Source organism: Drosophila simulans, chromosome 2L, assembly GCF_016746395.2.
Source record: "Drosophila simulans strain w501 chromosome 2L, Prin_Dsim_3.1, whole genome shotgun sequence".
Taxonomy (NCBI): domain Eukaryota; kingdom Metazoa; phylum Arthropoda; class Insecta; order Diptera; family Drosophilidae; genus Drosophila; species Drosophila simulans.
This window is the reverse complement of record NC_052520.2, coordinates 8819270-8832589: the sequence shown is the minus strand read 5'-3', so window position 1 is coordinate 8832589 and position 13320 is coordinate 8819270. Positions and strand designations below refer to the sequence as shown.

The window sequence follows — 13320 nt, the reverse complement described above, 5'->3', positions numbered from 1 at the left end:
ATCCGACAATCTGGCTATAGTTTTTCGACTTGGTCAGGTCCGGAGGAGACTGGGCCTCTCGATGATGTCAGCCTCGTTGGGAGCGGCTCTCTGGTGGAAAGAGATTTGCTAGGCCCGATACAAAGATACAAAAAGAGAACCTGGTCAAAGCCGCTCTTTGGCTTAGTTCGCAGGGGGATAAGTATATTTATTATGGCTTACAATAACCATACCTACACACTCTGCTTAACTTATTGTGGTTAATGGTGATTTATTGTCTCAGTCTCAAAAAGGAGCTGAACAATGAAAGTTAATAACAATTGAATGATATCTATAAGTTAAACGTTAGCAAATGATATCATATCTTATCGCAACTGCACCTTGTTTTGTCAAGTCAAAAGGTAACCTTGAAAACACCCAGTGCTTGTAATGTTAATTTTCACTTAAATTTTTATTTTTTAATGATTTAAGACTCTTTGCGAGCTTTGACAACCCTACACACGGCTCTCTTACCAACTCACTCTTTTCACCCGGCTTTTGCTTGTCAGACAACCGGCGTTTTTAACGTAACGTAAAGGCTGCCTACGTTACGTAACGAGTGTGCCATTGAACCAAACTTTATGGGTCTTGCACCGAAATTGGACTTTATTATAAATTACGATGCTTGTGACTCGGGCTAATTAAACATTTATTGTTTTCAGCCTCAAGGTGTCATTGGGTCCGACTGGGTGAGCAAATGAAGCCATTAATTGGAACAGCACACTTTCGATATGCGAACATATCTCAATGCTGAACGTGGGATGAGCCCAATGCAGTCTAGACTGATTACTACCCTACCTACAGCACTCATGCAACACGCACCAGCCGGTTAATCATGATCGGCTTGGGAATCGGAGATCGGGGGGCTGGAAACTATATGCACATATATCTATCTACGCGTACATATGCATGTCAAGTTCAGACGCAAGTAAGGTCTCGCCACGCACTGGGGCATGAAGATCGAATGCTCGGCTCGGAGATCGGTTCTCCTTCGTTTGGAAAACCCTTCAGTGGGTGGCCATATATACGTTAGCTATAAAAACCCAGTTGGATTGGCTACTGCTGGCAGCGGTTTGGGGTTTTAGCCATGGCTTTCGCTACACGCGCCACTTGACCCTTTCGGGGTCGTATAGTTCAAAAACGTGTCTTTGGCTGCCACATTCGCAATGCAATTGAAATTGGATTTGGACTTGGAGTTCCACTTATTCAGATCCGCGAATTGGTTGCACTCGGTGGTTGGTCCGCTTTCTGGTAGCCTGGCCAACTGGTGTCACGCCGTTCTCTTCCTCCACTTCTTTCTGGAACAAATTTTTGAACAAATCGCATTTGAAAGTTATGGCACGAGTTGTGAGCTGTCGTCGTTGGGTCTACAAATTGCATTTGGAAGTGTTATTTTTGTAAGTGCCTGCAACAGTTTCAGTGTTCCATTTTCGGCCCTCAATCATTTCTTTACATAGGGATTACACTAGTAAATTTTAGCTGCTGAAAATGGGAAGTGTTACATGGCGAAATGAAAGATATCCATTTGGGCTTAGGCATTTTATTAAACCTAGTCACAAAGGGAATAAAATTACTTGAGTAATTCTATTTAATTTTCGACTAATAAACCATTTATTCGTGAACATAAGTTCAAAAGCCAATGCCTTGTCGACAAAAAAGCCAAACCTTTACACATTAATGCATCTACTAATGGGCTACAAATGGGCGTAACCGATAATATCACTTCATCTTTGGGTCCACCACGTGCCACACGCATACATATTTTTCATAAAATATACATAATAAAACAAAATACAAAAAAATTCAAAAAAAAGGTAAGCTAGTAATTTTTGTGTGTTCACCTGGGTGCTTCCTCAAACAAATTGTTGTACGTGTTTTGACAATCTTCCTGATTTTGAGTAGACAGTGCATGCCTGACTAATTGCTAAACACAAAACCGAAAAAAGACCAAAACATGGGGCCAAACCTGTGAGAAATTAAATGTTTAAATACACTCTAGTCTCAGGCCAATATAGCAGTATTTACTTCTCACTACTATTTGATTAGTAATGCTTTTTAATTTGATAATTACAGCGTGCGACAAAGATCAATTTACAGATTGAAAACGACTTGTACTTGTACTTGTATTAAAAGTAAGTTATAAATATCTATGCTTCCTGCCACACAAAAACTATTATTTAAGTATAATGAGTATACAAATAATTTTTGATTAAAATAAATTGTTTCTGCAGAAATCCTTATGATTGTATGATTTGTTGTGCAAAATATGAAGTCAAAGTACCCCAAAAAAGGGTATGAAAACACAGAAGATGTTAAATTAGCCGCAAAGCATGAAGACGATGTTTTCGTTGAATATTTGTTTTTTTCACTTGGGTTTGGAGACACGCCCTGCTAATGGGCAAAGGTTCACCTGTTGCCGATGGCCAGAGGCTTCCGGTGCTGCCACTCAAGCAGGTGAGCCAGCTGATTTGGTAAAATAAGTTTTAGGAAGCGCACGGCAATTTATGAATTGCAATTTTTTGTTAATTTATGCATTAGCTTGAAGTTACGTTTCACTCTTATATTTTACTGGGAATTATCCATATTTTTCAATAAATAAGTGGCTCTATTACTACAGAAGTGATGGCAATTAAAACAATCAGTACATTTACGTTATATGTAAACTATTGGACATGTTTTACATTTAGCACACCTTAGTCGTACAAGTGTTTCTGTTTTGCTGCGGACTGATGTTTGATTTACGTCTCAATTTGCATTTGCCGAAGCTACGTGCCCTTTATGTCAAAAAACAAAATCATAAAAAAAGGAATCGTGTATTTATGAGACATTTATGGTGGGAATATGTTTTGAATATTTAATTGGCGATCGTCTTTGCCACGCGCTAGACTTGGCCGCATTTTGGGAGTGCGGGATGATTGAGAAGTTGATACTATGAGTGTGGTTACAATGCAGGATCATTGTTTCAGTGGTATAAAAAAGACATAATAACTTCATGGCTGATGGCGTGATCCATATTATCCATACCAACACTCTTAACAGTCAACTATTTTTTTCGCACCACAAATTGAGTCATATTGTGCTATGTTTTTGCCCAAGCCTATTTGCCAAAAGTTTCAGTTTCGGTTAGTTCACTTGGTTCGACTTCACGATTAGCCCCCGTAAACTTTGACCCCGGCTAATCATTGTTCATCTCCGTACCTGATGTGTGTGGCATGCCCCAAAAGCCTGCATTCAAGTTAGTTTGGCTGGCAACCAAGTTGCTTGGCCAGACCAGACTCTGCAGCTCACATGCTCTATAAGTAAATACTTAGTCGCATACATAACACTTTGCTGACCCAATTCAAGAGTCGAGAGTGTGCTTGGGCTCTGAACCTTTTAAAGAGCTATTACATGTTGCAGCCAAAAGATTAAACGGGGTCCCAAAAGCGGGCTGCCATCAGAAACAACAGCGAATGCCAGAGTTAAGCGGGAAAAAAAATATTGCGTTGTCTCGGGCTGACTGACAAGACAGAAGTCGGCTGAAAAAACGCTTTGGAAATTGAAAAAGAGCCAGCGAAGAGATTATATGAATTTAAGGCGAAAGGAAAAGGTAAACAAATTTTAAGTATAATATTAAAGCGGCTTACACTAAACATTCCCCTTACACAATTTCATTTCATTTAAGAATGTTATGGTTACAATATAAGTTCACAACAAAACAATATTCAAGACAAAAATCTATTGGCCATCATCAGCATTCCAAGCACTTCCTTCCTGTCCTTTTTGTATAGTTCAAGATCATTTGACTTTTCGATGATCGCTTAATTAACTTAAATTGTGGATATTTGATATTTCCTACGGCTTCAGCCAAAGATCAAGCGATAAAAATCTTCAGACTATATGGAAAACGGCTTAGAGATGCTGCCAACAAGAAACGTCAAATAGTTTAGGCCATATAAAGCTAAACTAATTGGCTTCCTGGCGAACCGAAATGGCAAAGACCACATCTGCCACTAAATAAACAATTTAATTATAAATAAATAATTAAATAAATGCCCGACACGGACAGCCAATTTACATGGCATGTAAATGTTTTTGTTCTGCTTAGTTCTTGCCAAATTCTATAAATAAAATTCATATAAATCAGTCAGTCAAACGATTTTGGACAAGTTCAAGTTTTTACGGAGAAGCGCAAATGTATATGGAAACGTACAGTGCGTTTCAATGCTATAAGACTGCGCCCTTTGAGTTGGCCGCATGAAGAGCTATAAAATGCTTAAATTGAAACTTATCTTGATTTATTTTTTAATGCAAGCAACTGTCAAGCAAATCGTTCTTCATTTTACCATCACTATAGTTTCGTTGGGAACTGTACGTTTGGCATAGGCTGTCAGTGGATCGATCTGCCTTATATGGCAACTGGACCATGTGGCAAAAGTGAATATCAATTCGAATTTCAGCTTGTTCAAGTATTTCTATATCGTTTGTTCTCGCTCGTTGGATCGTCTCAGTCTGAGACCCACGCGTGTTAATTACAAATTGTTTGTTGTGCCTGCTGCTGATGTGGTTTTTGCCATTGTGGGCATTATTTGGTAGTAGACTTTTGTATTTCTAATTCTTTAATTTTATTCTCCTCCTTATAGTTTGAGGCGCGCAACTTGTGTCACATTTCGACGCAGCGTATTTGTCATGTCAGAAATTAATCAATGGAATTTTATAATTTTATGCCAGTTACATGAAAATCACTGGGGGCTGCATGAAAAGTTGTCAATGTGAATAAAATTCGAAATATGGTCAAAATGGCTAACCCCAAACTAGACCCTCCGCTAAGCTTTAAGTTTTGTTTTCAAGCCACTTTGTATTGAATCTTGAATTTGTGCTCGAAATTAAAGTGTAAGTTTATATTGCAGTTTTATTATTTCCTTCCCGGGCTTTCGTTATTATTCATTTTCATTTGTGGACCAGCTTGTGTCTTTCGCAATGTTTCTTCATCTTTAGTGAGTGCAGCATGCCATAAAGTCTGTGCCAGTCAGTCAGTCAGTTACTCAGTAAGCCAGGCTGTTATTCATTAGGTCTCCGTAAATGGTCTGCAAAAAATACTTTAGTTGCTAGATGGTTAAATGCGAATTTCTTGTTTTTCCGACCAGCTGAGAAAGCTGGGTGAGGTGAGCGTTGTTGTGCCATGATCTAATCAATAAACGATAAAGTACATGCTGAAATCGATCTCTATGCTGGGAAGGAATCTTATATTGATTAATATCATTTAAACTAATTATACGTGTTGTAATGTAAAGCAAGAGATTGCACAATTAGCTGTAATATTTTATTCTGACCCACATTTTTTTAGTTTTCAGCCTACTTTAGGTAGTATTATATAATCCAATTAAGATGTGGAAACAGCGAGTTTAAAGCCATATTAAATGTTACCCACCGAACGGCAGTTGTTCATAATTAACCACTCTGTTAATTGCCGTAAATGAATGAGGTCCAAGTAGGCGTTTCTTCCTCTTTACATAAACACCTTTGATTTTGGGGTTGCCCAATGCGGGTTTTGGGGTCCAAATCCAAGAGCTTTTACAATTGCGCACTTCATGTGTGCCACGGGTCTTGGAGGCTGATTCACCTACATTAGTTAATTATGCGCCCCATTAAGTGCGAGCCAAAAGGGGGGAGTTGACGGGTCAGGTGTTGGGTAATCCTTCAGTAGACAATTGTCTCTGGAGCGACTATGTATCTGGCACCTTTATTGCTCGCTCAAGCAGCCCACACCCCAGATAGGTACAGTGAACCCCGATAAGAAGGAATTGTTTCATGGTGGTAGGTACAGTATTAAAAGAGAGCAAGACAAAATATATTGTTATTACAAATAATTTAAGGTTAATAAATTATTTTTCATAGAAAGGTATCTTAACATATATCTCAAAATAAGGGAAATCTGTTTCTACTGGTTTAAGAAATCGGTTTCAAAAGTACAGCTGATGAGATCAGTAACGTGAAGTCATAAAAAATTTATTTTAAATCATATAAATCTATAAGCTTTTAGGGTTTCACTGTACCGAGCTGTCTATTGTTGTCGCTCGTTGGCGCTGATGGCATCATTTCAGCAGCTTCACCAAATCTGCAAAGCACATGCAATGTCTGCTCTTTTGTAATTTAACATTTTGGCTGGTGGGAAGCTCACTGCCTTATTGACTGACTGACTGACTGACTGACTGACTGAGTGACTGACTAACTGAATGACTGACTTACTTACTGGCTGCTCCCTCGAACTCCACGCGATTCCATCCAGCGTTGGCATAAAGTTCGTCGCTTAAGTCTTTCTCCATTTTAATTATTCATTCAATTGTGTTAATTGTATGCGTGCCACACACTGCACAACGATTCAATTTTCTATATGCCCCAGACATAATGGCAGCATTCGATACACGAGTGGCGTGGGCGATGTTTCATGACAACAAAAAACGAGAGAATTAATTTCTGAAAAGATGCTAATGATTGATTGCGTTTGCATCGGTGGATCTCTTTAAGACATTCGGCTAAATGTCAAAATGCATTGCGTGAGTTTTTCCTTGTAATTGCTTTTATTTCGATTGTTGGTGTGCTGATTAATTTGGGTGCAGCACGATGGGCTGCAAGAGATTACACAAGTGTCTGGTATTTCAATTCATATTTTGTTTGCAAAGAAATTTTTTAAGGCTTGGAGGCTGAACATGCACAAATTAAAGAAATGTCCAATAATTCCTTGAACACTTATTAAAAAAGCTAAAGCTTAACCAGACTACATCAAGCTACAATTGAAAACAAGGAAGAATTTCGTTGCGCAAGATATTATATTTTATGGTTTCATATTCATCACGTCATTTGGGAAGTTGGAATGGATTCACTCCTTATGATCGTCGAACGCATTTCCTTTGACAGTCGTTCAACGTGCAATAGCGATTGCGGTTGCCCTTGCAGCCGAGGTACCTCATCTTGATGCACCGATTTTCATTGTGGTTGTAGTACCACATCTCTGGATTGGGATCCCTATCACAATGCCTTGCGCGCTCAACTCCTTCGTCCTTGCCGTTTAAGCAGTCCTGATGGTCTATTTGAAAAAAGTGTTTAAAGTGTTAATAAACTACATTTCCTAATATTCTCAAAAATCAACTTACGTGGGCGTCCTGGGCAAGACTGAGCAGAGGTGAGGGCCACATAGAGGACCAGACTGGCAAGGATCAAAAGGAATTTCATATTGATGTTGGTGTCTTTTCGAATTATCGATTTGAACTGTTTCTTAAAAATTTTATTGACGTTTATATAGGAAAAATATTCACAAACGTTAAAAAAGTACAAAAGCACGTGCCAAATTTTCAATGCGGGGAAAATAAAGCAAAATAATTTCCATTAAACAGGTAAATTTAGTTCATTGAACGAAATTCGGACGCCGCGTGTGTTTTCCATGTGCCATTTAACAATACGAATGTTTAAATATATTGTCGGTAAGCCCATTGTTCAACTACTGTATTAATATTAACTCAAGTTAATTGCGTTTGCACAACTTACTGTTTTGTAATGTTTGATCAATGCTATGCCATAATCAAAAAATAATATTGTTAAAAAAAGGCCAATTTATTCAGTTGACCAGATATGTGGACAAAATATAGTGCAAAGTATCAATTCTGAAATAAAAAAGTTTTTTCGATTTATGACACCTTAAATCACATTATATTCATTTAATTTATATAAATCTTTTTTTTTTGAAAGTGGATATATAAAATCACCGAAATGCGGCAAAATTAGCTTTAATAAGCAAGTTTAATAAAAACAAAATACAAAGAGCCGTGTAACGCCCACTAATCGTGGGCTTTACTTCAAAGCAGGTACCCTAAAAGCGGGATTCAATCTTTAAACCTGACATAAACCTAATGGAAATGCTCGGCTTTTGATGCCAAGTATCCATAAAGATCAGAATTTTATTGTCCATCATTTCTGGGCAATCGAAATCACACGACTTGGCACCGATTCGTCTGCCAACGCCAACTCTTTGACCCAGAAAGTTATCTATATCCATATGGATATCGATGGCAGCGATGATTGATTGCCATTAGCGATTCGTAACGGTTTCGCCTTTGTCTCTAACTGTGATTTACCTCCAACTTGGTAGTGGTGTCATCATCACATCAATCATACGCCCCAGCTGCCACGAGTCGATTTTTAGATCAGTGCAGCTGGCACCCTCCGATGCACTGGAAACGACCGATTCAAAGGTTATAGTGATGCTCTTGGTTTTTCATGTGGGAGAAAGTTTGAGCACGCACTTATATACATGACTGATACCTTCTCCTATATTCAGTGCAACATATAAGTTTGACCAACTTTAGCAATTTCTGTTGCTAACTGATTTGAGAGATTCCCAAAGCTGCCCAAATTCTGTTGATTTATTTTATTGGCATCTATTTGTCAACTTTCCATAAAATGTCGAATTTTCTTGTTATTTCCAAATTTGGCGACAGCCGAAATTATATAAATTTCGTGTTTCTTCCAAATTGTATTAATAGTGTATATACCTAAGTGAATGTAATTCCCCGCTTATAAAACTGAGGTAATTCTAAAGAACGTATTGTTCTATAATTCTATAATTCCTAGAACTGATCTTATACTTAGAATCATAATCTTTCACTTTAACTAACATTTTCCGATTTTCAAGTCACTAAAACTATTTTGATTAATTTCTAATAATTAATCATTTAATTAATTAACCATTGTTTGGCATTCTTTGTTTGTCTGCAAATCTTATATATTCTTAGCGCCGCTCGCATAAAAATCAATACCAAATATTTTTATTGATTTTCAATATTTGTTTATATTGGATTTCTTTGTTTAGTGCCTCACGACTATGCAAACACCTTCAACCGCTGAGTTGTGGGTGTGGGAAGCAGGGGGCCTATTTATTTGAATGATTTGACAGTTCTTTAAGGCGATTGAATCAACTCGTAAAGTCGTAAACATTTGAATTGCTCAAAGAAATACTATTAAATAATAATAGTTCGAGTACATGCTGTGCAAGCTAAGCTGGAACTTGAAAATCTTATCGTTAATGTCTTAATAATGCTGGGCAACTCAGGAAATACGGATCCAAGAACCGCCGAAGGGAGCGACATTCAAAGTTGACTACGAGGGTTCTCGATCGCTGGAATCACGAACGGATGATGGTGCCACCAAAGGGCCTTCAAACTGACACTTAAACGTTGGTTTCTTCTAGATGGGCGTCTACATTTATCATTTGGCTATAAAAACATAATTCGGAGGGGGCAGCTGCTGTCAGATCTGGACTTCCTTATGGCTATCGGTGATCCATTGTGCGTTGAGATCGTAAATCGAAGCGAATCAAAGCACATTACAATGGCACTTCTGTGACTGCGCATAATGAATGACGAGATTATAGTTATATTTGCTCATTAGCGCTAAAGGCTAGAACGTGATTGAATGTCCCTTGACGAAGTGCCGGACCAAGTGTTTGTGATTCTTGAAGTAAAAAATAAATGTACATATTTTAGGTATTATATGAGATCCAGATATAACTGCATCATTCATGAAATCATTTATGTAACACAGACTTAAGACAGTTATCTAAAGAATACGCTTACCGATCTTAAATGAACTTTTTAACCCTTCCTAACTATAAGGTAAGAAGGGTATTCTTTCTGAGTAACGAACTTCGGCACAGTTAGGGTATAAAAGAATCGGTGTGGTTTTTGATTTTAAATCTATTTATCAAAGACCCGAACCATAAAAGCTTTCAAGCCAAGTGTCGAACCTTCGCAGAAATTAGTAGATACTCAAACCAAATTGTATATCTAGTGTTGCATTTAAGATAAAAAGACTTCTGTAGCAATCGCCTTTATTTAGTCAGTATATTTGCACATGGCATGCTGATTCAGAATGATTTCGATTGCTGCTGTTTTGAAGTGAATCAGGCTTTGTCATTTTGATTTCTAATGATATGCATTAGAAATACCCATTTGAAGAAGTGGGGATGGCAACTCGCTAAATGTGTAGAAATCGGGATGGCAGCTCTGGAAACTTATAGTAATCCAAATGGCAACTCCCGGTTTTCAAATACCGAAGGTTGCCGCGAATGTTCGTTGTTTTCAAATTGTCATGAGGGAATTGAATAATTAATAAATAATATATGCAATATTAACAGTGCTATGTGTTGATAATATTCATTATAAATAATATATATATAATTTTATTAGATTTTAAAATTAATATCATTACAGTGCAGCTTTTTGGTGCATTATATTGCTTAGTTCGAGACAATGTCAATATCTGTGGGCAGTTCCGAACCGGTTCTATATCGCATTACCAGTCGGACATCCCCGATGAGGAATGAGGGACTCGGACTTGGAGTTTCGAGTCCGCCTCAGGTGTCAATGTACGTGTTGGGCAATTCTAATTAATTAATAAATTAAGAATGACAAATGATTTTCAAATGCCTTAATTAATCATTTTTAACGCACCAGCGACAGCTTCGAACGTGCGATGGACAGGTGACGCCAACCAAAATGGTCAAGGAAGGTGCCAGCGAAAATGTTTGTCCGGCCCAACTTACGATTTCTTTTGGTGGGGCTCCGGCGATAAAAGATTCATTTAGTGGTTAATTGGAAAAGCGGACAGAATACTAAATGAGTCACAATGAAATATTTCCCTTTATAAGAAATATTATATTCACATTACATTTTATTTATGATATTAAAATAATGCTATATGCAGTTGTTAACAGTTAATGTTTAGTTGACCTATAAATACCAAAATCAACTCCCATCCGTCCGTTTATAATGACTACGGTCACTTAAAGCATAATTTTCCCAAATTAACGTACTGATACATATATGAAATCATTTAATGTCTCATGTAATTCCAGCAAATTTACACTGCATTCGGTTTCGGTTTTGGCTTGATCTGAATCCGTATCCGTATCGCTTGGCTACAATCAGTTTGGTAACCGTTTAATTGGCCGACAATGGAGCTGTTTGGGCCCCGGAAAAATGTCAAGCGTGGAATGCCGGGTAAATGTGGCGGCTAATCAGAGACCGGGGCCACAAAGACAGCCGTTTGGAGTGGAGGCCAGGGCCCCATGAACATGGACCCATGATCGATTGCAGTCACCTCAACGCGAGGTGACAGTCACCGTCCGTGTCGCAGTTGACACACAGGCCACAATCGACTGTCGACTGGGCGAGGCACTTGCGATATTCCACATCCACATCGATTTCCATTTCAAATGGTAGCAATTACAAAAGGCGACCCCCGAACTATTTGACACTGTTTGCCGCTGAATGTTGATTAATTAGATCGGAGTGGACTGGATTGGATTGGATACGATTGGATTGGATTGGCCAAGATGGCGGGGACTCTTCTCCCTACGAGATTAGCGCATCGCGAGAGGATGGGCCCCCAAGATATAGGTATATATATGTACATGTAAACACAAATATCTGGCGTCGGCACAGCGTATTTGATCCACGATGACTCGCTTGTATTACTGAAATATGCTGACTCTTGGTCTTCGGATTCGAACTCGTATCGCATTCGATCGCCAAACACTTTTTAGAGTAATTTCAATTTCATAATTCGTTGCGCTAATCTCGTCTTTCTCATGATCGCAGAGAACTCGCAGCTGAGTCAGTGCATCTCTTCATCTCCATCTCCACAGATCCCAGATCCATTTCCAGCTACTTTGGATTGTGCCGCATCATGCCAATGGATCCGCTCCTCTGATTGATACATAAACACGCGCAAAACTCCTTCTCCGATCGGATCTATATCTATTTGGGTTCCACTGGCGGCATTTCTAATAGAAATGTCGAGTATCCAAAGAAATCAGAAGACTTTCGTTTTTTCCCCGGCATACTTTTGTTGTGGGCTGCTTCTTCCGTCCGCCGCCTTTTTGACTGTCTAAGCCCTTCCGCCGCCTTTATCAATAAGCCAGCCGAGATAAGCCCACTGGCTTGGGGCGCAGGAGTCGAGCGACCCTGCTTCCTTGGCATGTCAGCTATTTTGCATAACTGACAGCAGCACCCATACCTACAGGAACAGCACATACTCAGACCTCCAGCAAACAATCAAATGCTGTCTAGTGCCAAGAGTGGGCGTTCCAGGGGGAGTTTGCCGACCAAAAATGCTCTGCACAGTGGTAACTGATTAAACTTACAGATTAAAGTTGGGCAAATTATAAATTTCTTAAGCTTAACACAGAAATTAAAAATATTGCCTCACTTTTAAAGGCTGTATAAAACTCATGAATTGCGTAAATCCAATAATGTTTAATAACTAATGCAGAAATGCTTTATACTGAGTTTAAGTTGAGAACTGTTTATTTATGAAGTGTAAAGAATATTTCATAACACATCATTTAATTCCACTGTACGACTTTCAAGTCCGCCCAGTCAAAACGAGAAGGGGCGTTTTTGTGGGGAGTCGAGTGGGCTGTGGGTGGTGGGCGTGGGCTGGGTCAGGGGGCGTCGCTCCACTTGTGGTTGTTGGTGCCATTATTGTTGTTCTGGCTGCGTATTTGGCGCTTCCTTCTTCTGCATACATGAATAAGTAATTGAATTCTGCGGCGCGTTGTCGATTTTGTTTTTCCCGCCAGCTTTTGAACTGCCTTTCGCCCCACAGCCCTGCCTCGATTTCCACACAGCAGAACTGAGTTTTTCCTTGACTTTGTTGCACATTTCCCAGTGCATCCACTTAATTTGAAGACTTTTCCTTTCCGCTAAGCGACTTGTTGCGCCAAGCGCAGCACAAATTGAATAAAATTAAGTTAATTTGCAGCTTGTTGAAAAAGCAGGGAGGTATTTCAAAATGTTTTGTTGATTAATAAAATGAGCACCGACGAAACAAGTAAATGTTTTTATTGGAAAATCAAATAAGGAAATAGTTTTGCAAAAACTAGTTCTTTGAGTCTACCCAATCCTAATGCTGTGCTTCCCCTAAGAACCGTGAAGGATGTTTGATTTCTAGCCGGATTTCGCTCGTCACTTGACTTAATTGCAATTGGCAATGGGTGTTGGAATGGAGCTTCCAGCGCAGAACTCTAATGCAGTCGGCATAATAATTATCTGCAGCATCTGGGGAGGAACAGCCAGAAGTCTGTGACATGAAATTGAAATTAAATATGAGTACTTCATATATTTATGTGAGGGTTTTTTTTTTTTCCTATGGCGCAGACCCATAACGACGTGCCCGGTATGTTTAATTATTTACGATGATATTCAAAAATGGTATGAGTGAGAAAAGATGAGTAGGAATACCGATTTTTATATGCGCTGCGATGAC

General features: G+C 38.9%; 1 protein-coding gene across 1 annotated transcript; it reads right to left on the bottom strand.

Annotated features, from left to right (window-relative positions):
- Nucleotides 1-6826: 6826 nt before the first annotated feature.
- LOC6731574 (kappaPI-actitoxin-Avd3c) lies at nt 6827-7279 on the bottom strand. The gene is made up of 2 exons (XM_002078679.4): nt 7152-7279; nt 6827-7084 (listed from the first exon to the last, which is right to left on the bottom strand). The coding sequence occupies exons 1-2, from the start codon at nt 7228-7230 to the stop codon at nt 6885-6887; spliced, it is 279 nt and encodes a 92-aa protein (XP_002078715.1). The 5' UTR covers nt 7231-7279; the 3' UTR covers nt 6827-6884.
- Nucleotides 7280-13320: the final 6041 nt, after the last annotated feature.

What these genes read in the sequence shown, in the direction of transcription:
- LOC6731574 (XM_002078679.4), bottom strand. Translation starts at nt 7,230, where the DNA reads ATGAAATTCCTTTTGATCCTTGCCAGTCTGGTCCTCTATGTGGCCCTC. An exon ending in GTCTTGCCCAGGACGCCCAC is followed by an intron (nt 7,085 to 7,151) that starts GTAAGTTGATTT and finishes TTTTTCAAATAG; the next exon opens with ACCATCAGGACTGCTTAAAC.